Genomic DNA, 24,607 nt, shown 5'->3' with positions numbered 1-24,607 from the left:
GAAGTCCTCGATCATGGTTGCCTCCGTGACCTCGGGGATACGATTTCTCATGGTCTGGAACCTTTTGAGGTACGACCGGAGAGTCTCATCCCCCCGGCGCTTGATGGATTTGAGGTCCCACGGTTGCGCCGGCTTGTCGGAGAGGGACTGGAAGTTGGCGGTGAAGCGTCGACTGAAGTGCCCCTAGTCGTCGATGCAGTGTCGGGGTAGATGTCGCAGCCATTGCAGCGCGTCTTGCCCAAGGACGATGGGTAAATACGCGGTCATCACGTCTTCGGACGCCCCGGCAGCTCGAGCAGTGGTGGTGTAGACGGCTAGCCAACCCCCTGGATCCTGTTTAGGTTCATATTTGTCGACATTGGATACCTTGAAGTTGGGAGGCCATTGGATGGCCCTAAGGCGCGGAGTAAGAGCGGATACTCCGCACGTGTCCTCCTGTCGTCGGGGACGATGTCTGTCCCGGGGAGGGGAGTTGTGATTGTGGTTCCGCGACCGTCCCCGGGTGGTACCTCCAGTTGAGGCCGTCGCCGACTCAGTTCTGGTGGCCTGGCTCTGAGCCAGGATGCCATGATCCCTGTTGTACTCCTCTCGACGTCGAATCTCGTTCTCATGCCGCCGTTCGCGCGAAGCATTGATGGAGCTTCGCGCATCTCGGCGACTGTTGATGGCGTGTCGTAGATTGTTCGGCGGGTGAGCAAGCGGTAGAAGATGGTTGGCTGCCTGGGTGAACATGCGTCGGTAGCCCTCAGCGTCGGGAGTCCGAGGAAGTCCATCAGCTATCCGAGCTAGTACCCCTCCGACTTCGCTCGGCGTGTTCATAGCTCGGGCGAAGTCGGGATTCAGGTTGCGCCCGAAGAATGGATTCTCCCGGCGTTGCCTTGCATCTTGCTCGGCTTGTTCCTGAGCCCGTCGGCGATCACGTCGTCGGGAGTTCCTTCGTTCTCTGAAGACGCGTTCTTCCGGAGTTTCTCCTATCTCCGAGACCTCGTCTCGCGAGACAGGCTGCTCCGGATCCCGTTCTCCGGCCGCGTGATGTCGTCGAACGTTCCTGCGCCGATTCCTCCGTCGGTGGGATTCTCGTTGAGGCGGTTCTTCTCCGGGTGCGGTCGGCTCGTCGTCGGAGACGGTAGGCGACTCCACTCTCCCGATGAAGAGGACGTCGGGGTAGAATGGTGCTGTTGTCGTGGTGATTTTCTTTCCGTTCTCCTTTGAGGCCGAAGGAACGGAAAGAACAACTTGCTTCTCCCTGGTCTCCTTCTTCCTCGCGATCCGTGTCCATTCTTTTGTCGGGGAAGTAGACAATGGAGTTTTCCGGGTCAGCGAGCCCTCGGCCCCCGACTTTCCGGAGACGATCTTTTTCCGAAGAGCTGGAGGTTGCGCTTCTCCGGCATTTTCGGAGTTCGTTGGAGGAGACTTCTTTTCCGGCGGATCCGCGATACGGTGTAGAATTCCCTCTTCATCTGCTACAGATGAGATTGTTCCGAAGCGGAATACGGATCCGGGGCGCAGGGTGATCTTGCTGTAGAAGGTGACGGCCATTGAGCTAGCTTGGATCGTCGACACACCCCCTACCTGGCGCGCCAGCTGTCGGTGTTTTGGGTCCGACCGCACACCCGGGGTTGCCCCTCAAGGTGTTTTTAGGAGTAGGACGGTGTCGACAACTGTAGCAAAATGGTTCGTGCCGATTGCACGAGGAACAGTGGACAAGGTTTACAGGTTCGGGCCGCTTAGAGATGCGTAACACCCTACGTCCTGGTGAGTATGCTTGGTGAATGTGGTTACAAGAGAGCTCTCTGGATTGAGAATGCGGAGAGTTGATGTGGGTGGCTAAGTAATAGGGTCGATCGTTCTGAAGGGGTGCCCCCTAGGCCTTATATACTCGACCGTGGGGCAATACATGTGGATATGATAACAACAAGTAGCTGAAAGATAGTGAACCTCTTGAGTTTATCCCTGCGTAACCCTTGCCGACTTATCCTCGCATGGCTCCGTTGCATGGGGGCTCCAGCACGGGAAAGTCGGATCTCTGTTGTGGTCACTCGCTCGACGTCGTGGGTCGTCCGGGTTTACATCAATCCGGCCTTATGTCGATCTGCTCTGCTGGTTGTCTCTCCCCAGGCCCACGAAAGAATGACCTTATGATTTATTGGGCCCTTGGGCCTTTCGTGAGGTCTTTTACTCTTTAGTGGACCCGGGGGATATCTATCCCCCACAGAGGAAGGCCACTAGTCCAACACCTCAGGAGGACGAGTTGGACCAAGAAATCAGAAATATGGAGATGCTTCATCAGCAAGTGCAAAAGAAGAAGGAGAAGATGGCTCGACTAGCTGACCTTCAAAGGCAGATTGACGAAGCTACTGAAGAAGTACGTCACTTGGTCAAGACGAGCAAGACCGAAGGCCCCAGCACAGGGAGCTTCATCAAGAGGGCTTGTTCAACGATGATGGATGGTATGATGATTTTAATCATGATACCTTTACTTTTGATGATGCTTCTCCCTTGGCAGCAGAACTACAAGCTATCCTGTGGCCCCCATCATACAAGCCACCTCAACTTCCAATGTATGATGGGCATTCAGACCCGAAGCAGTTTTTGATGAGTTATGAAGCAACCATATCTTCATATGGAGGCAATGCAGCTGTCATGGCCAAATCCTTCGTCATGGCAGTTAAGAATGTGGCCCAGACATGGTATTCTTCTCTTCGGCCAGGAACTATCACTTCATGGTAGAAGCTCAAAGACATGCTGGTGACAAGCTTCCAGGGCTTCCAGACGAAGCCAGTCACAGCTCAGGCTTTGTTTCAATGCACGCAAGATCACGAGGAGTATCTCCAGGCATACGTCCGAAGGTTCTTGCGTCTGAGAGCACAACCGCCTACAGTGCCCAATGAAATTGTCATTGAGGCCATGATCAAGGGGTTTCGTCCAGGACCTACTGCCCAGTATTTTGCTAGAAAGCCTCCATAGACTTTGGAGAAGCTGCTTCAAAAAATGGATGAATACATCCGCGCTGACAATGACTTTCGTCAAAGAAGGGAGGAAGCCTACAGGTTCTCTAAGATGACTAGGGGCTTCGGAGGGAGAATACACCCAAGGCACGTCAGATCAATCCACTCCACCCAGAATGATGACAGAGGAAGTCAGCAACAGAGGCCACAATATTCCCCGCAAGCTTTGGGGCAGCAACAAAGCTATCTTCGGCCGCCAGCTTCAAGAGGCAGAGGCGCTAGGGGTTTCAGAGGAAGGTTTGGGGATCAGCCTAGAAAAATTTACTGTCTATTCTGTGGTGAGGACAAGGGCCATACTACAAGGATGTGCCATGTCACTATCCAGAAACAAAAGGAAATAGCAGAAGCTGCAGCCCAACAGAACTAGCCGAAGCAGGTCATGCACACTGCTTCGTATCACTCACCCTACATACCAGAGTATGTGGGTAACCATCCTACAGCTTTTGTTGCTTCGGCTAGCCAGCCACAGGCATCATGGCAACAACCTCCACCTCCGCCACCATTACAACCTGCATATCCACGGGGCTAGCAGCCAGAAGGGAGCCAACAGACCCACCAACAGCGAGATTTCAGGGAGGAGTCCGAAGCTCGCACAGTCAACAGTACTGTGCCAGAATCGAAGCATATCTATTAGGAGATATCCTACCCCTAAAACAGTTTTTACATTCATTGTCATTTTCTTTCTTACTAAGGAACAATTATTGAAAACCTAGTTTTCTTGTCGTTTTCAATTCCTTGTAATAGCTTCGTTTTTGCCATAGTGAAAATATATCTTCTCCACAGACTTACGGAGTCCAAAAAGTCGCCGAAGCACAAAAAGTTGTTCCTAAGAGAACGCGCGGCTAAAAAGTACATCACAAGTATCTCCGAAGTTACAAAAAGTCATTCTACGGAATGCAGCGTAAGTTTGCTGAAGCTACAGAAAGTCGTTCCTAAGGGAGCGCAGTGTAAGTTTTCTGCTGAAAAGTTGTTCCAAAGGGAATACAGAGCCAAATACCGCTGAAATATAAGGCGAAGCGTGAAAAGTCAACGAGAATACCGCCGAAATAGAAGGAGAAGAAGTTCAAAAGACGTTCCTAAGGGAATGCAGAACTTACAGCGAAAAGTCAGCGCTGATACACCAAAAAATAAGCGGTGAAGCCGAAAAATAAACGGCAAAGAGATTGTGTATTCCAATATGGGGATGTGAGTGTGTGTCTTCGGCAGAAAGTATCATTTTGCATAGCATAACATCATCACATCATTTTGCATAACATAACATCATACATCATATTGCACCAACGGCACAAGAAGGGTATACAATGTTGACCTTCGGAGAATGCTTCGAAAAAGTGAAATTGTGCTAAGGCACAAAATAAGTTTTGAAGAAATACAGTTTTATCAACTCTGATGTGGAGGAAAAAGTCTATTGTTGACGAAGCATCAGTGTTTTGGCGACGCTTGGAGCATTTTTTATGAAGAACTCTGATATGGAGGAAGAAAGTCTATTACCGACGAAGCATTAATGTTTTGGCGACGATTGGAGGATTTTTCACGAAGCATAAAAGCTCTTCTTTACAAAGCATGAAAAGAAGGGAAGGTGTTTTTTCGCCGAAGGCTCAAAAACGGTATGTATATAAAAGTTTCATGCATCGCAAAGAAATGAATTACAAAGCCATTTATACATTACATTAAGAACCCATGAGCACCAAATATTACAAGCATAGTCCAACAAATGTTACATTAATATTCCAAGCAATATTTTTACAATATCTATTCTTCTTCTTTCAAAACTTTGTCTGCAGCTTCGGTCAGCAGTTGAGTAACGACTTCGTCCATAATGCTTTCGGCCATGTTAATGATTTCTGCTGATTCCTTTGTCTCTGGGTCGGCCAATGGCTCGAAGGGCTCTGGCGGAGGAGATAGTTTGGCTGTGGTAGAAAACGTAAATAAGTTCGAAGTCACAAAAACAAACAATAAAGTTAAAAGCTATTAAGCACTACCTATCCGCCTTTCGAGTTCCGCAGCTTTTTCAGCTGCCTTCGTTGTTTCCCTAGCATCATGAGTATCTTTTTCGCTCTTCTTTATTATTTCGTGGGCCATCCCTTGGATGCCATTTTCCCAGATGTCAGTGAAGAATTTTCCACCAACTAGGCTTGCTTCGGTCGAGGGGTCCTTCGTATCATCAATAGATAAAGCAGCTTCGGCTTGCGCCAAATTTTTCACATGTTCGCAACTTGCTTTCTCCAAAATAGCTGCAATTCCTCTCGCGCCAGAGAAGGCACAGACGTCCCCACGGTCATTTAAAATCTCCTCAAAGGCTTCGGCCTCGCTGCTGATCCATTCAATTGGGCCTTCGGGATTGCCCCGTACGAAGTTGTCTTCACTTGAATATGCGCCAACGTTGGCGAAGCTAGTTTTTATCTTTTTCACACATTCTATAGATTTTTCAAAACATTTTTCTTTTGATGCGCAAAGTTCTACAACTGTTTTTCCCAGTAATTTTTCCAGTAATCACTGGCATCTCGTTCAGCTTTAGCAACAGTGCATTTCAATTTTGCTTCAGCCAGCTGTTTCTGAAGGTCTTCAATTTCACATTTCTGGGCTTCAGCTTGGGCTTTGGAAGTAGCTTCGTCTTCTTTTATTTTGTTCACCAATAAATTTAATATTTTATCTTTTTCAAGACCTTTGTTCCTTAGTTCAATTACTTCGGAACGAAGGTTGTTCAGAGCTATAGTGCATCCTTCGTCTTCAGCGTTTTTCTGCGCCCTGAGGGCATTGCTAAGAATCAGGCCCTGCAAAAGAAGTGCAGTATTAAGTATAAGAAAATAAAAAAAATCCGTTTTTAAGTACAAAAAATTCATTCTCACACCTTTAAACTATTATATGCTAAACTGTCGGCCAACTCATCTTTCGATAGCACCGAAAGCCCATCTTCTAGTGTCGGGAATCCGAAGCTTCTGCTCATCTCACGGCAGACAGAAATCTCCTTGCTGTCTGGGAGACAATACAAGAAATCTTCTTCTCCGCTGCCGTTGAATACCAATGCCCCCTTTGGATATTTCAGTTTCTGGGCATAGTATTGAGCTTCTTGCTTTTCTTCGTTAGAGATATTTTTTCTCGAAGCATGACGGATAATATACTCAGTATTCTCTTTCAAAGCTTCGGGAGTAGGAGTGGCTGATTTTTCAGGCAAAATTTGTTTTATAGCTTCTTCCTCCGCTGCCTTTTCTCCAATTTCCGAGGATTTCTCTTTGATGGGCTCTGAAGGCCCAGTTTCAGCATCGGCCCGGCTCATTGTAGCTTCGGCTTCGGTCAACTTTGTTTCGTTTTCAACCTGTGCCTCTGAAGTCTTGGCAATTTTTCCTGGAGTAGAACTTGAAGTTTTAATCGTCTCCAGCACATCTAACACACTATCCATCCTTTTTCTCTTTGGGGTTGACACCAGATCTTTTTGTATCTTCGGCGCCTCCACTCCTACCGTAGGGCTTTAAATTTCTGATGCTTTTGTTTCTTCGGGTCTTGGTTCTTCAACTTTGTCAGCCTTCGGCATTGCAGCCGGCTCTTCAATCCTCTGCGTAAGGGCAGGTCTTTCGGCTTCAGTAGCCGAAGAGGTCTCACCGCCAAAGTCAGGCACTATGGCCGGTTCAATGTAGCGCGGTCGGTGAGTAAGAACCTTCACCTTTTTCTTCTTCGGCGCGGGCTCGCTCGAGGCGGCTGAAGCAACATCCTTCCCAGAAGTTCCACTCTTTCTCTTCTGCCCCCGTGGCGGGTAGTGATAGTCAGGATACATAAATCCAATAGCATCAAAAACTCTATTTGGCCTCTTCTTTTTTCGGCTCCCGAAGGCCGTAGATAGTGTGTTATCTTCAGCCTTGGAGTAGGCCCCAAGTAGTTCATCACTGGTATTTTCAACACATTTCAGCCAGTCATTGTCTGGTTCGATAAATTGGTCTCTAAACCTGAAGGTATATTTCAAACGAACCAAACCACCTTCGTTATGATTGCTAATGGTCTCTTTTGGCATCTCCCAGTTGTCTACCAATGGTCATATCCTGTAGGCCACATGTTCTTGGACTAAGTCCCTTGTCCCGATGAAAGAGCAAACTATTCTGAAGGCCCTTCGACATCCTTCGGCTGCTTCATCAATTTCTACCTTCGGTTTCCGAAGGCCGAAGCGGGACCAAATGGGGCGCATGATGATCTCTGTAATGTCTTTCCTCGCCTTTAAATCATTTTTCACATAGAACCATTCTTTCATCCAGTCTCCAGGCCATCTCTTCCGAAATGTTGGCACTGGGCAGCTTGAGCCTGAACGAGCAACGAAGCTGTAGCAACCAAAATTGTTATGATACTGTTCCTTACCCCAGGGCTTTGTCTCATATAAAAGTTTGTGCATACTGCAGAAACATTTTGCACTTGGTTCCAAACCTTGACTCCTCACGGCCCATACGAAGATCCCCATTCTGATAATTGCTTCGGGGGTAATCTAGTGAAGGAAAATCTCATATATCTTTAGAACTTCAACCACAAATCTGCTTAAGGGGAACCGAAGCCCAACCTTGAAAAAGCTTTGGTAGATTAGGACTTCATTTTCTTCGGGAATAGGAACAGTCATGTCTCCGTTGTCAGCCCTTACAATAGACATATCTCGAAAATATCTTCCTCTCATATTATCAAGATGGCTCTATCTGATAGTCGATTTTCCGAAGACTGAGTGACTTGGCCGCCAGGGCCGATCTTCGGAGTCTTCGCCCCCACTTTCTGCATCATAACTATCACTGTCATCGGTATCTTCAGATAAGCCTTCTAGAATTTCTTTTGTAATCTTTTCTGTATTTGTCTTTGCAATTGACTCAATGAATCCAGCAGTCTTTTCCTCAAGAAGCTTCTCCTCTTCGGTTAGCTTCGTTTCAGCAACTGTCTTCTTGTCTTGAGACATCTTATCTTCGGAGCTGACGAAAATATGTCCTTAAATCTGAAGCTCAGAAAATTTAAGAAACTAAGCAAATGTTGGAAAGCAAGAGCTAAGAAATCAAGCAAAACAAAGCAGGCATACCAAATGTGCTCGGGGTGAGTTCTTATTTATACGCCCAACGAGCTCCAAGTTGGAGGGCCCCGCCTTTCATTGGCTGTTGCTATTCTAGCAATGGGAAGGTGTTTTTTTGGACCTTCGGCTTAGGGCCTTCGTCCATATCGCAATCTGAATTCGTTATTCTAACAAATTAACCTTGCGAGGGGCTACTGTTGGGGGCCTTCGTCTTCCAAAGGTCCTCAAAAACATGATTTAACAATGTTTCTGGAGTATAATACATGAACAGGTACCTTTGGACTCGGATCAGAACCATAGCATGAAGAAGTACAGAGAATACGAAGGTTGGTGCAGAGCCGAAGCTATGCGCAGGGGAGCTTCAGCATGATAGCAGAAAAGGGAACCGACTTAAAAGGGAAAAGGCTATTTAGACCTCGATGAATCACTATAGAGTCATTAGCAAATGTAAAGGGCATGGATGTAATTTTACATGGGCTGCGTCACGTGCCTATAAATAGATGAACAGTGCTCCCGTACTGTTCACGCTGACTGGGCATTTGCTTTTGCATCACGCTTGTACCCTTACCTTCTTTTAAGCCGAAGGTACATTTGTAACTTGATATCATTTCTATTTTTCTATTATAATAAAATAGAAATGAGTCGATAATAATACTTAATTATTCATGTTATCTTTTACATTTCATGTGATTCTTTTTTCGTTATCATACGCTGTACTGATGAAGGTATGTCCTTCATAACCTTCGTCCGAAGATCATTATATCTTAAGGGAAGTAATGCCTCGAAGGACGAAGGACATTAACGTTTAACATTCTTTGTGTTTCCTTGTTCTTAACTCATAGCATTTGAGAACAAGTCCCCAACAGATCCTAAGGAAGTTCACCTTAGGGCCGTGAAAAGAATCTTGAGATATTTAGTTCATACACCCAAGTTTGGTCTTTGGTACCCCAAGGGATCCACTTTTGATTTAATAGGTTATTCAGATGCTGATTGGGCAGGGTGTAAAATTGATAGAAAGAGCACATCAGGGACTTGTCAGATCTTGGGAAGATCTCTGGTGTCTTGGGCTTCAAAGAAACAAAATTCAGTAGCTCTTTCTACCGCCGAAGCCGAGTACATTGTCGCAGGCCATTGTTGCGCGCAATTGCTTTGGATGAGGCAAACCCTTAGGGACTATGGCTACAAATTAACCAAAGTCCCTCTCCTATGTGATAATGAGAGTGCAATCTGCATGGCAGATAATCCCGTTGAACACAACCGCACTAAGCACATAGCCATTCGGTATCACTTTTTGAGGGATCACCAACAAAGGGGGATATCGAGATTGCTTATGTTAGCACCAAAGAACAACTAGCCGATATCTTTACCAAACCATTAGATGAGAAAACCTTTACCAAACTTAGGAATGAGCTAAACATTCTTGATTCTAGGAATTTTGATTGATACTTTGCACACATAGCTCATTTATATTCCTTTGATCATATCTCTCTTATGTCTATGACTAATGTATTTTCAAGTGTATTCCTATGCTAAGTCATAGATTGAAAGGGAAATGGAGTACTCGGCGAAGACAAGGCTTCCACTCCACTTCATCGTATTATTTACCCTTCGTCGTCTCTTCGACCCGCTCTCCACTTTGGTATAATCTTCACTCATATTCATTACTCATACCATTGTGGAGAAAGTAAAAGGGCTCTAAAGACTCCGTTTTCGGCGATTAATGCCAAAGGGGGAGAGAGTATTAGCCCAAAGAAAAAGGACCGCACCACCGCGCCAATTTCAAAAAATTTCGAGATAAAGTTTTTAATGTTTTCGATTGGTATCTTTCAAATTAATATTCCTCTAAGAAATTCTATCTCAATTGGTATTGAAATGTTTAAAAGAGGATTTTTTCAAAAATTGGTATCTAAAATACATTGATCTTCCTTCAACTAGTAAAACCCTCTTGATCACTAAGAGGAGAATTTCATCAAGGGGGAGTTTTGTTTAGTCAAAGGAAAAACATTTGAAACAGGGGGAGAAAATTTCAAATCTTGAAAATGCTTCTCGAAATCTTATTCATATACCTTTGACTATTTGCAAATAGACTTGAAAATATTTTCCAAAAGAATTTGCAAAAACAAAACACGTGGTGCAAATGTGGTCCAAAATGTTAAAAGAAAGAAAGCAATCCATGCATATCTTATAAAAGTATAAATTGGTTCATTTCCAAGCAACCTTATGCAAACTAGTTCAATTCTGCACTTATATATTTGCTTTGGTTTGTGTTGGCATCAATCACTAAAAAGGGGGATATTGAAAGGGAAATAGGGTCAAACCTTTTCCTAAATGATTTTGGTGGTTGAATTGCCCAACACAAAAAATTGGACTAACTAGTTTGCTCTAGATTATATGTTCTACAGGTGCCAAAGGTTCAACACAAACCAATACAAAGATCTGAGTTAGGGTTCAAAAGAAAGGAGCAAAAGAAACCGAAGAGAACCTTGGTTTGGCGCACCGGACAGTGTCTGGTGCACCAGAGAGGATCGACCTCAAACTCTTCACCTTCAGGTTTCTGAGTCCGCGCTCCGCTATAATTCACCGGGCTGTCCGGTGGGTCACCGGACTGTCCGGTGTGCCAGCGGAGCAACGACTCACAAGTGCAACGGTCGACTCCAACGGTCGACTGACAACGGCACAGTGCGCGGACAGTTCGCGCAGAGTCAGAGCAGCGCCAGAAGGCGCACCGGACAGTGAACAGTACCTGTCCAGTGCAGCACCGGAATGTCTGGTGCCCCAGGCCGTCAGAGCTCCAACGGTCAAAACCGTCAGAACCCTAACGGTTGGGTGACATGGCTGGCGCACCGGACAGTGTCCGGTGGCGTACCGGAATGTCCAGTGCGCCCATCGACAGCAGCCCAACCCCAACGGTTGTTTGGTGGTTGGGGCTATAAATACCCCCAACCACCACCATTCAAGGCATCCAAGTTTTCAGCCATTGCATTCAATACAAGAGCTCTAGACTTCACTCCAAGACACAAACAAGAGATCAAATCCTCTCTAGTCCAAAATCACTCCAAACTCTTAGTGACTAGTGAGAGAGAGATTTTCGTGTTCATTTGAGTTCTTGTCGCTTGGATCGCTTTTCTTCTTCCCCATTCTTGTTCCCAAGACACTTGTAATCAAAGTAAGAGACACCAATTGTGTGGTGGTCCTTGTGGGGTCTAAGTGACCCATTTGATTGAGGAGAAAAGCTCACTCGGTCTAGGTGACCGTTTGAGAGAGGGAAAGGGTTGAAAGAGACCCGGTCTTTGTGACCACCTCAACGAGGAGTAGGTTTGCAAGAACCGAACCTCGGTAAAACAAATCACCATGTCACTCGCTTATTTCTTGGTTGATTTGTTTTCACCTTCTCTTTCGGACTTGGTTTTATTTCTCACGCTAACCCGGCTTGTAGTTGTGCTTAGAGTTTATAAATTTTAGATTTGCCTATTCACCCCCCTCTAGGTGACTTTCAATTTCTATAGATCTTAAACGTTGACCAGTGCCTAGACAAACAAATTATTGTCCTTTCTTTTAGCTCATTTTAGAAAACAAAACTATTATTCATTTTTAATTTCACAAAATCACATAGTACTTATCCATAGTTGTTGCACTAAAACTTAATTACATAGTACTTCAGGCCACTGCTGCTATGGTTCAGAAAGTGGATTACATTGTTTGACACCAAACATTGACACACGCATCAAGCTAATCAAATTAGTCCATGTTCTCAGATATTCTCTAGTCTATTCAGTTTTATCAGGAGGAAGTACAACTGAATCAGACCTTATATGGCCAGCTTATTCCTACAACTGGGGCATTTTGCTGTTTGCAAAATGTGTAGATTTCTATTCAGTTTTATATGGAGTAAGTAGAACTGAATCAGATCCTAACACAGCAAGACACATGGTTGAAGTTGAAATTGAGGAAGATATTGCAACTGAATTTTGCAAAACAGTTTAAGGAGCATGGCATACAAGTAGTTTTGAATATTTGAATCAAAACATGCATCAACCGCTCCAACTTTCGCAGCACATAGAGGAGATCATGATTGGAGGATAATAAACAATCATTTGAAAAAGATTTGCATTTACCGTACAAGTAGAAGCAAGCCGTCATCCGCCACACTGTATCAAGCAAGAAAGCATAGAATTGCTGCTATTTGTGGACAACAAAAATCCAAACATACCTGCATTTTTTGCAGCAAGAATACACATGTATGTCCCTGGCCATCACTGACCGGAGCAACATATGTAAGGAAGAAACGTTACTTCTGAAAATTATAATTTATCAATTAGTACTACTAAAACAAAAAATGTATTTCAAAACTTGATGATTGCAAGCTTTTATCAAACCAATAGTCATGCTGGTCTAAAGTAGGCATTAAATTCGCATCAAAGGGGAGACACCGCATAGGTAGAAACACCACATATATGATCCAAAGGGAGGAGGGTGCATACCTATAGCCATTGGAGAAAGCGCATAACATGTCGTCGCAGCGTGGGCAAGCCAGCTAGTTCCCATATATCTAAAAATCTTACCTGCAGAATAGTTTGGTGTTCGCAGGGTCATATAACAATGAAAAGACAGAAAGATTGCTCTTGGAAGACCATTTAAGAATAAGAGACGTACATGTAATAGAACTTCATAAGACACATGCCCCATTGAGAGAAATTTCTTAATATGCTCCTTGGTTTAAGGATCTGCAGAAATAAGAGTGACTCAAATACTTAGATATATATGATATGCCAAAATAAACCCTTCAACATAACATGATTCTTTCCTCTCACTGACAGTTCATGTTTGACCAGCAATCCTCTATAAAGGTATGGAGCTCAGATACCCAATCATTTTTTAAAACATACAAGGTCCAAAAAATGAAAAGAAAATGGAAACTCAACACATGTTTTTATTTGATCATTGGCATGAACCTTCATAATCTCACCCAACAACAAGAGAAAAGATTTCAAACCATTAACTATGTGTTAGCACCCTACCATCATATATCTAATGAGTCGTGGTATGAATTCTAACTAAAAGCGCTACATATGCCTTTCTTTTTTGTCATCCAGAGGCTGGACCCAAACGCTAGTAGAGTCCACATCATTAGTAGTTACTAAATAGGTGGGTTGTCATGCACCTGCATCAAACAAAATATGTGAGTTCCAAAGTTTCCTATCACTCATTTGACTATGTACAACTCAATGTCCAGCCCATCTGTCCATGTAAGGTACAAGGTAGTATGTTGATCTATCATAATTTCATATTTAGATTTGTTAAACTATCTGGTAGATCATACCATCTGAGTTCCATTGTGTTAGCTAATTTAATTTTGTACCTTAGTTTCTAAAGTAGCATATATGAAAGAGTTTTGGTTGGTATTGCACAACATGGGATATTTAATATTTGAGTAGAGCAGGACAATCCTCACAAATTAAATTTCATTTATAAAACTAACTCGTAGCATAGATTTAGATATATGGCATGTTGGACCATGATTCCAGAACATGAGATTACATTAAGATTCAGACTATAAACTTGGCTAAGCATGCAACTCTAGAATCTAAATCCAAAATCAACCTTTATACAAGCTCGATCCAGTGGCACAAAAAGAGAGAACAAGATTACAGTTTGTACCTAGCAAATAAGTATGACAAGGTCATGAGGGTCAAGTTCACGACGATAGTGAAAACATCAAAAGACAGAGACACCATCAAACATTCAAGTATTACGTGAATATTGAATTTGTTCCCAATATCAAGTTTTCTTTCATAATGCAAAATTTATAAAACCAGACATAATGTGTGGCGTCTGTCAGACCAGGGTCCAGACAGGATAACACACAGCGCACGGTGATGTACCTGGCCGGCGGTGCGGAGGAACGGTGAGGACCTTCATGACTAATGGCTTCGTGTGTGGTGGTGAGCATAGCGGCGTGCTGATACACGGATATCCTTGTGCTGGGGTTAGGAATTGTTGGTCAGCTGTCTATTTCTTAGATTCAGATGCACAGGTACAGAGTATAAGTAGCTGCTAAATTCCTTAAAATAAATGGAATAATTTGTGCAGCTCTCCAGAGCAAGCGAACAGAAAATTAAGACACGAAAAATGGATGCAGCTGCTAAATTAGATATCCAAATACATACCACACCATGGATGATAGAGTGGCCTATGATGGGTTGATCTTCCTCTGTTTCTTGGTCTGGGAAATTATTCTTCCACTCATCATAGAAGGGTGTTTCCAGGATACTGTTGTGGAGCATCAGGCCATTTAGCACGTAAAATATACAAGTAATTAGAAATAGACAGAAAGGGAAGAACAGTTACAGTGATACATGCAACGTATTTGAGGAAATGCCACCACCCCTCATAGCGGCATAGAAACTACAGGCGAGAGGCAATGACCGATGCCTTCCTAAGGTGCCTCTCACCTGTTGAAGAGGGTTGACTTGCCAACATTGGGGCAGACGACGAGGAAGACGATGGGGAGAAGCACGACGTCCACCTTGGTGAAGTCGAAGCGCGACTGCTTCATGGGGTTCTTCCTGACCTTGGCCTTGGGCTTAGGCTTCATGGCAGCCGCTAAATCCTTGGTGGTGGAGTTGCCGAAGGACAGGGGTATGGCCTCTCTCGATTCGACCACCACCCGGTCCTTGCGTGCTGGGTCACAGTTGCCGTCGTTGAAGCAGTGCTTGGAGGCTTTCGCTCGTCGTTGTCTCACGCACGCGGGGGGAGGAATGTGCGAGGCAGCGGGCTGTCTCAGGGCTCGAGAGGCGAGCACGACATACGAGGGGTAGGACGACGGTGTCTCCGGGCCGATGCTCGGGGAGGCGACTGTCTCGGGCTAGGGGGCGGGTGCGGGGGCACAACCTCTGGGGCTGGGGCGGCGCGGAGGAAAGGGGCCATTTCGCGTAGGGAGGAGGCGGATCTAGAGGTGGGCAGCGGCTGTAGAGAAGGTGGAGGAGAGCGATAGTGTGGGGCTTGAGGTGGTCGAGCACGTCGGCTAGGGTTTCGTCGGAGGCCGTCGGCGCCTCCATCTGGGACTGCCGGAGGAGTGGGGACGGAGGAAAGGGACCATTGCAAGTGGACACCTCGAGGACCTCGGGATTGCTGGAGGAGTGGGGGCGGGGATCATGGAGCGAGATTGCCGGCGGCGCGAGGGTCACGGAGGCTGGGGCGTGCGCGGAGGGGGCATCGGGGCGGAGCCATGGTGTAGGATGCGGATGCGAGATTTGGGGCGCAGGGGCGCGGACGCGCGGGTGGAGGCCAGAGGCGCCAGGGCGGGGGCACGGTGGATCCGAGGCGCCTTCCTTAACGGGCGGTGGGGAGGATGGCGGGGGCCGCGAGCGTTGATGGGCGCCGAGGCAGAACCGTGCGCCATATACTGTGGACGTCTACGATAGGGTCTTAAGGAGTAGTAGAGATTTATTATCAAACTAGCTGAATGCCCGTGCGTTGCAACGGGAATATATAATACCAGTATACTACGATAACTTATATACAAAATATGTGTTATACCGTTATGAGAAAATGTTTCATAATCAATTTGTGATTCTGGCCATACATAAATTTTGTTATTTATAATCTATCTGTTTCACCACTACATTGCAACCATCAGTATCATGCAGACTTCGATATATGTCACAATTTGCATGGTCTCATTATTGGAGAGCACGTTTCACACATACCAGAAGAAATTCTCTCGTACATCGTTAGTCATCGGACACGTACCACCATACGCTTTTGCTTAAACAAAAAGGTAAGTGTGTGTGTCTGCAAGACTAATGGTCAAACATCGTATAACCATAAAGTTAGAATACTATATTAATATATTAAATAAATTAATCCAATAGACATAGATTAACCCAATTAACTTAGGATAAATAAATATCTAATTATAAAAGTATGAAACATGGTATAATCAATGTTGTTACTGCGTAGTAAATATTCATACGAGACTAACACAACTGGAACGGTTCAATTTAGAATTAAAATGGGGAAGTTACGAATTTCCAAAGTTTCTATGTATTTGATATAGGATTAATTAGGAAATCAATTTTATTGTTGTTTTCATGACAAAACAGAGGTATTATGTGATAAAAAATAATATTATAGAATTATAGATATTAGAATGAACTCATTTGGATTTAATATGAAATTTCCATGAATTAAATGGGTTTCTGCAATTATTTTTAAACTAAAAATCAATTTCTAAACTTCTTTTCCCTATTTTCTTTATTTCCTGGACTGCGTCCCAAATTCCAGAAAGATCAGGGGCTAAGCTATAAATGTTTTTCTAGACTCAGTGAGCATACATAGTGGACGGCGGGTTAAACACAAAAGAAGTCTTAGTTGAAATTGTACACAATTCAACATGATTCACGTTGGCTAGAGAGTGGAAGGCTAGACATTATACTCAATAGATCCAAGGTTCGATAGAATTAAAATGGGGAAGTTACGAATTTCCAAAGTTTCTATGTATTTGATATATGATTAATTCCAAGGTTCGATCCCTGAGCAACCACGGTTTTTTTTCTGCGCCCGGAACGGGAGAGGGCAGAACGACAGAACCTTCTTAATAAGTAGTATAGATCTAATTATAAAAGTATAAAACATGGTATAATCAATGTTGTTACTGTGTAGTAAATATTCATACGAGACTAACACAACTGGAACGGTTCAATTTAGAATTAAAATGGGGAAGTTACGAATTTCCAAAGTTTCTATGTATTTGATATATGATTAATTAGGAAATCAATTTTATTGTTGTTTTCATGACAAAACAGAGGTATTATGTGATAAAAGATAATATTATAGAATTATAGAAATTGGAATGAATTCATTTGGATTTAATATGAAATTTCCATGAATTAAATGGGTTTCTGCAATTATTTTTAAACTAAAAATCAATTTCTAAACTCATTTTCCCTATTTTCTTTATTTCCTGGATTGCGTCCCAAATTCCAGAAGATCAGGGGCCAAGCTATAAATGTTTTTCTAGACTCAGTGAGCATACAGAGTGGACGACAGGTTAAACACAAAAGAAGTCTTAGATGAAGTTGTACACAATTCAACATGAGTCACGTTGGCTAGAGGGTGGAAGGCTAGACATTGTACTCAATAGATCCAAGGTTCGATCCCTAAGCAGCCATGGTTTGATTTTTTTTCTGCGCGCGGAACGGGGGAGGGCAGAACGGCAGAACACGGGGAGGGCAGAACGACAGACTACTCTTACCTTCTTAATAAGTAGTATAGGTATAATTATAAAAGTATGAAACATGGTATAATCAATGTTGTTACTGCATAGTAAATATTCATACGAGACTAACACAACTGGAACGGTTCAATTTAGAATTAAAATGGGGAAGTTACGAATTTCCAAAGTTTCTATGTATTTGATATAGGATTAATTAGGAAATCAATTTTATTGTTGTTTTCATGACAAAACAGAGGTATTATATGATAAAAAATAATATTATAGAATTATAGAAATTGGAATGAATTCATTTGGATTTAATATGAAGTTTCCATGAATTAAATGGGTTTCTGCAATTATTTTTAAACTAAAAATTAATTTCTAAACTCATTTTCCCTATTTTCTTTATTTCCTGGATTGCGTCCCAAATTCCAGAAAGATCAGGGGCCAAGCTATAAATGTTTTTCTAGACTCAGTGAGCATACAGAGTGGACGGCGGGTTAAACACAAAAAAAGTCTTAGTTGAAGTTGTACACAATTTAACATGAGTCACGTTGGCTAGAGGGTGGAAGGCTAGTCATTCTATTCAATAGATCCAAGGTTCGATCCCTGAGCAGCCACGCGCGGAACGGGGGAGGGCAGAACGGCAGAACACGGGGAGGACAGAACGGCAGACTACTCTTACCTTCTTAATAAGTAGTATAGATTGAGTTGATTGATGATGCTTTCATTTACTAGTACAAGATAGGATTTGTCTTTAAGGTGAACTTGTTTTTTTTTTTTTGAATATGATCCAAGCTCTAATGCGAGTCTTGCGGGTACATTTGTAGGGACCGCAATTCAGGTTGTGTCAATTAGCAAATTTGTTTCCGTATCAAACCACGATTTGTCCACCGTATATATACATCTTGTAAGTCAACCACAATCTGTCCACCGTATATATACATCTTTTAAGTCGCACGAGAAGACAGATGATTTATTATATTCGTTGCATTCTGTAAACTCTAACTTTGCTCATATAGTAAAGATTGCCTGTTGATGCCTATGATCGCACAGGAAGATTGATAACACTTTAGCTTCTCTGCGCTAATGTAAACTCTCCTCGGATTGTAGAGATCGCCTGTTGGTGTCTATGATGTTTTTATAAGAGTTTTTCATCTAAAATTTTGTGTCTCATGCTTAATCCATATTACATTGTTTACTAACAGCTCCGTCGTCTGTACTCGCGCTACGGCCGCTGCATGGCACCAGGGTTCTATATTTCTGGAGTCCTAGAGTACGAACAGACGAAGGCTTGAAGCAGTCGATCGATCAGGCCCATTAGAAAGGAAACGAACGGGATAGGGATATGTTATACTGGTCCGTTCGGTTTGCTAATAGCCCAGCAGCATATGAAACCCACCGGGCCAGCCACTGGGCCCAACAGACGACCCGCATGCATCGACGTATGCGTATGACATATATATTCAGAGATTTTGTACTATGATTTTATTCAGATACGGTGGCTGCCAAACCATGCCATATAGCTGGCTTGTAGACAAGTAATCCTGCCAGCTGCGACTCTTTGGCAACTGCTTTTATCGAACTGCGAGTTTCATCATTTTAGTACAGCACCTGCACCTAAACCAGGGAAACAGGAATACAAAAGGACACCCACATCTGTCCAGGCGTGATGATGGATCTAAAATACTGCCTCCACCAACAGGATGCTTGTAGTCACGACGCAGCTTTCAACTATTACAACTATTACTATTGATCGATGCTTGACGGCTCGCGTCAACACTTCCAACACTACAACAAACCATTCTCAGCTCTACCCCTTTTATTCCTGAAAAGCAAAAGGAGAATAGGACTTGAATAAAATGATGAAGCCATCGAGAAAGCATTGCAGGTTACAGGGGTAGCGGGATGCTAGGATTCAAGAGTGCCAACTGTCATGGTTAGCTGTTCTGAACAGATGATGTCCTATGTGCCACCGTTACCCTTAATGCGTTACATACCTAGGTAATGTATGCGCTCTTCACATACGCTACAATATTCCGCTATACTTTAGTCTTTCCATTTTCTAGCAATGAAACATCTGATAAACTGTGCTACTTCAAAGGCTTTGGGCACTAACCATCGTCACAATCTCATATCATCATCACGACAAGGTAAAATGGCATAACATCGCATTATGACTTCTTATTAGAATCAATACCACTGGCACTAAGTGGTTTAAGAAAATTTTAATTTGTTCTGGAAAAAAAGGAAGTTCAAACTCTACTCTGCTACCGTTTTTCTTAAGTGCCACTTGCCAGCGTCTTAATTACAAGCTAACATTTGCGAGACCTGGTTAGAACAATAATCCACCAAGCTCTGCAGTTAACTTCAAGCATCACAAAGCACAAAAAAGTATGTTTGCCTCTCCAAAGCTAGTGGGCTGTACGAGATGGTATACTTTAGGCCAGGAGATAAAGACTGATGGTGATTTACCCTGTTCTAAGCTGCTAAGATAAACTTTCTACTAGTTAAAGCTTACACTTCATAAGAGATTCATAGTTTTATCTTACAGCCATCGTTGTCAACCTCAACTACCATGCAATCCGTTTGGGATTCAACTAGCAAGTAAGGGGATGTTTGTTTGGGTTTATAATCTGTCTGGATTATATAATCTAACAACTTTTGAACTAACACTTAGTTCAAGAATTGTTGGATTATATAATCTAGGCAGATTATAATCCCAAACAAACACTTCCTAAGTCTTGTACAGGCTATAGAGATTATTTTTCCAGAATGGAGGAGGGATAATGACAAGACCTAAAAGAAAGTTATGTTTATGGAAAACAAAAAAATGGAGCCAGGATAATGACACAAAAGAAAGGTATGTTTTCTGGAATAAAAAAAATTAAATATATATTTTGAACTTCCTAAGACTGGAACATGATACCTAAGCTGGACAGATGATCAAGGACAGTTTTACCCCTGGAGACAGAAAAACTTATAAGACTTAGCTTTCTACATCATATCCTGTTTTGTATGTCTCATAATTAGGTTCCTTGTATTAAGACGACCAACCTATCATTTGTTATACAAAATTCGAACGACTGCTGAAGTCTCGAAGTATATAGTCTAGGCTGATTAAAATGTAAGTATGGGTTAAAGTGCTGCTGGTAACAAACTAAATACAACTGTATGATGTTGTTGACAACAAGACATAACTCAAAATGGGAGCACCAACAAAGTGACTGGCACCGGTGATGCAAGCATAACCTAAACACAACTAATGGAAAACGCGAATTGGAAACTATGAAAGTGTCCCATATATGGTATACCTTGTTCACAAAAGGGAGAGGTCCCAGCAGATTATTCAGTAATAAAGTGAACCTGAAAGTGAAGTCTAGCAAGTCAGTGTATGAGCGTCCATGTATATACTGAAGATAATACACAAATTGATGCAATGATACCTTGCCACCAATCACCTCTGGTAGCAGAGCCATCCGGGTTGTCCCCCTTGTACTGGATTTAAAATTCAAAATAAACATTAGACTTAAGCGCTCCAAATGATCTGTACTACGTATATATAAAAAGGTTCTACGTACATCCGTATGGGGTTCATTGGCTGGTTGCTTCCGTAAAACGCTGCTGTAGAACTCCCGACCACCGTAATGCACGGATGAGCCAAAGTAAGGAGATTCTGATGGCTCATTTGGATGAGCATGTTTGCCATCCTTGTAAGTAGGGCGGCTGTGGGATTTGCCATCTGAGCACGAATTTAAACTTCCATAGTTAAAATCAGTGCTCCAGATTAATTCTAAGCTAAGATGGTGAGAAAAGGTTTTAAGTATCGTTGTGCTTATGAACGCGACCTAAATCGAAGAGAAACGTCAAATTGACAAGAGTACCCAGAACTACCTCTGCCATTCTGCCCTCTGGAGCTCTGCTTGTTCAGCATCGTGTACAAGTCCGCATGCTTTGCGTCACTTGCGCTTCCCTTGAATGCAAAACAAAGTCAAAATGTCAACGTCATATCCAAATAGATTTTGCATAATCCTATAGGTCCTCTATTATCAAAATCACCCCTCATCAGAATTAAATTGGGAAACCGTTGAAGTCCCTCCACAAATCGCAACATAGTAACGGACTCTTTCATCAAATCGCACCAGCTCACTAATCATGCAAAAAAATTACTAAGACCCCAGGAATCTGAGAGCAAAATATCAGAACGATGGCGTGAAGAGACGGCCCGTACCGCAGTCGGCGCGGAGAAGACGGTGCTGAAGTACCCGTTACCCGGCGGCGGCGGCGCGGCTCCGACGGCGGCGGGGGCCGACGGCTTCTTCTTCGCCTCCATATGCAGAGCCGTTTTCTGCGTCTGCGGCTTCGGGAGAAGGGCCTAGACTCTCGAGAGGATGGACCGTGAACACTTGACTTGAGGCGGAAAAGGATGGGGGCACGTGAAGTGTTAGTTGTAGGCGGCGGCGGCCGGCGGGGAAGGAAGCAGTTGGTTGTTCGCCTCGTGGCGTCCTGCTTCGGCCAACATCTGTGCCGGCATTTAAAGGCCTCGACGGAGCGACTCGGTTTCGCTATTTCGGAGATCTTAAGGGGCTGAATGGAGAAAATTGTGTTTAGCTTTCATCCACATCCATCCAACCTGCAGTGAGACTTGCAGAGTGCAGACTCCCGTATTACAGGGACGGTCCTGAATAAGTTAGTAGTTTTATTTCAGAGATTCAACGATGTTAGTATACGAATTATTTAGACACGTTTGGAATCATCCAGTTTTTTAGCAATCTGATTTATAAAAAGTCAAGTGCTTCCAAACATATCAGATTATGCTTCGGTTCTTAAAAATCGGACTGCCTCTTCCATAACTAAAATTAGTTTTTAACTTGGTAGAAATTAGTGATTGTAACCGCTCTTAGGTCTATGCATGTGATTCCCTCGATGTCTTTATCCCATTTGAATATTTAATTATTATTTAAAAATTTTAGATTAAAAATATTAATTCAATCTATATTTAAAATTGGCAACAAAGAAAAACAAAGAGAATAATAGAATCAATTACTTTTGAAATAGAGTAAGGATTGAATTGTCTTTGTGTATAACAAAGCTAGAAGTTGGTTTCCAAGAAACTAGCCTCTAAACACGCACACCTATTTTTTTTATAAACCAGTTTCTAGCAACTGATGACGGAAACCAGTTTCTTAGAAATTGTGGTGGTTCCAAAGAGACCCTTAATCATCGATAAAATATAAATACATAAAGAGAAATTATTTATAAGAAAACCACTACAACATTTCTTCCAAACTATTGTTTAGTTTGATTTCGTAGTGAGCTAAATTTTTCTAAGGATCTATGTAAAAGGCGTTTTGGACTACTCAACTCCAAGAAATTCAGCTCCACTCTACTCTACGAACTCTATCTTTTAGCAGCTCCACCATGGAGTTGGAATAGAAAAAATGTTTGGCTTAACATCTTATTCTAGTTCAGTGAATGATAGATTTTAGGGTAAATGTCTATTATATCCTTGTTTTAAACGATCCACATGTAGGTGATCCAACTCCACTGTTTCTCGCTCCCATCCCCACTAACTCGGTCACCTCTCTTGATGGAATGATGTGAGGCATGAGGCGACTGTCTCCATCCTCGCTGGTGCAACCCCAAACGTTGACGCAAACCGATGTGCAGTTGCGGTGAGCCCATCGGCCGACGTTGAGGAGGAGCGATGTTGGCAAGCCACCTGCCGATGTGGAGGAGGCATGCCGGGGGAGTCGCTCATCGGCGCGGAAGAGGAGGCACGACGAGGAGAACCACCCGACTATCCACGAGGTCTTGGGTGGCAATACGAGTAATTACCCCCACAATTCTATGAGGAGGTACAAAACAATGATTTCCGAAGCACCTATTTGAAGCTTCACAAAAAACTTGGAGTTGGGGGCCTAGATCCGAATTTTTTATGGAGCCGGAGTTGATTGAACAGGAGGTGTTTGGTTGGAAGGAGTTATATTGAAGCTAGATTTTTTGGAGTGGAGCATTCCCAAACACTACCTTAATAGAGATCCATCAGCTCCAAATCCAATTAAATCCACCTAGATGTACCACGAATCAACTTTATCGTGGATATAGATTTTGTTCAAACATTTGATATAGATCTGTAGGAAACGGGTGACACCTAAGAGGGGGGGGTGAATTAGGACTTCTAAAACTTTCTCTAAACTAGGCCACAATTAAATCCCTAGAGCAAAACCTATGCAAATAGACAAACTAGAATGAGCAACTAGGTTTTGTCTAAGTGTTGCTATCTCTACCGCAAAGGCTAAGTTTCAATCTACACTAGATAAGTATGAATACACGATTGAAACTTAAATGCTTAATGTAAATGCGGAAACTTAAAGAGCAAAGTAGAGAAGCAAACTCTCGTGGATGACGCCGGTATTTTTACCGAGGTATCCGGAACCACGCAAGGTCCCGACTAATCCTCGTTGGTGCCCCTACGCAAAGGGAAGCCCACGCGAGGGCCAAGCACCTTCGGTCGAGTAACTCCGTAGAGAGCCGCGGGCCTTCTCCACACGCAAGTGGTGCTCCGCTTCCGGCTCCTCTCAGACGCTCCCCGCCGTCTCCACTATCGAGCTTCCGGCCGAAACGCCGCGGGCCTCGTTCCCTCCGGTACACGGTGGCGGCCGTGACACAAACACGGTTGTCACGGTCTCGCAAGACTCTCGCCCCACTCGGTACAATTACAACGACTCACGCAAGAGCCGAGGGGTTGTGTGGTTTGTCTAAACTCACTCAACTAACTAGGGTTCACCTAGAGCAAGCGCTAGAGCGGTCTAACTAACTTAAGCACTTCGCAAAGCACCTACGCTAATCACCGAGTGATTCTATTAAGCACTTGGGTGTTTGAGCTCTTGGAAATATGCACTATGTGCCTTGGTATGTTGCTTGGGCTCTCACACACAAGAATGGCCGGTTGGGGTGGTATTTATAGCCTCCACACCCCAAACTAGCCGTTGGACAGAAAGCAGCAGCTTTCTGTCGTCGGGTGCACCGGACAGTCCGGTGCACCACCGGACACTGCACTGTAGCATGTCCGGTGCGCCTATCCGTTGCTCTGACAGAGCAGTCGACCGTTGGGCGCGCAGGCTTTTCACACCGGACATGTCCGGTGTGCCACCGGACAGTCCGGTGGTCTTTTCTCCGAGTGCCACCTGGAACTAGCCGTTGGGCTGCTGTTCCTTGGTGCACCGGACAGTCCGGCGTGTGGGCACCGGACAGTCCGGTGTGCCACCGGACAGTCCGGTGCGCCATCGCACAGACAGTCCGCAGCAGCACACTTGGACTTTTCTTGGATCTTCTTAATGTCTTCTTTTG

General features: G+C 43.8%; 1 protein-coding gene across 1 annotated transcript; it reads right to left on the bottom strand.

The window, feature by feature from the left end:
- Positions 1-18,702: 18,702 nt before the first annotated feature.
- On the bottom strand, positions 18,703-21,759 carry LOC100192973 (uncharacterized). The gene is given in 6 exon segments (NM_001138147.1): positions 18,703-19,082; positions 20,569-20,620; positions 20,701-20,752; positions 20,836-20,996; positions 21,149-21,227; positions 21,486-21,759. Coding segments are annotated over 5 exon segments (411 nt in total). The 5' UTR covers positions 21,588-21,759; the 3' UTR covers positions 18,703-19,082; positions 20,569-20,603.
- Between the last annotated feature and the right edge of the window lie 2,848 nt (positions 21,760-24,607).

This window comes from Zea mays, chromosome 8 (assembly GCF_902167145.1).
Source record: "Zea mays cultivar B73 chromosome 8, Zm-B73-REFERENCE-NAM-5.0, whole genome shotgun sequence".
Lineage (NCBI taxonomy): Eukaryota > Viridiplantae > Streptophyta > Magnoliopsida > Poales > Poaceae > Zea > Zea mays.
Note: the sequence above shows the minus strand (reverse complement) of the source record. Positions and strands in the feature narration are given on the sequence as shown.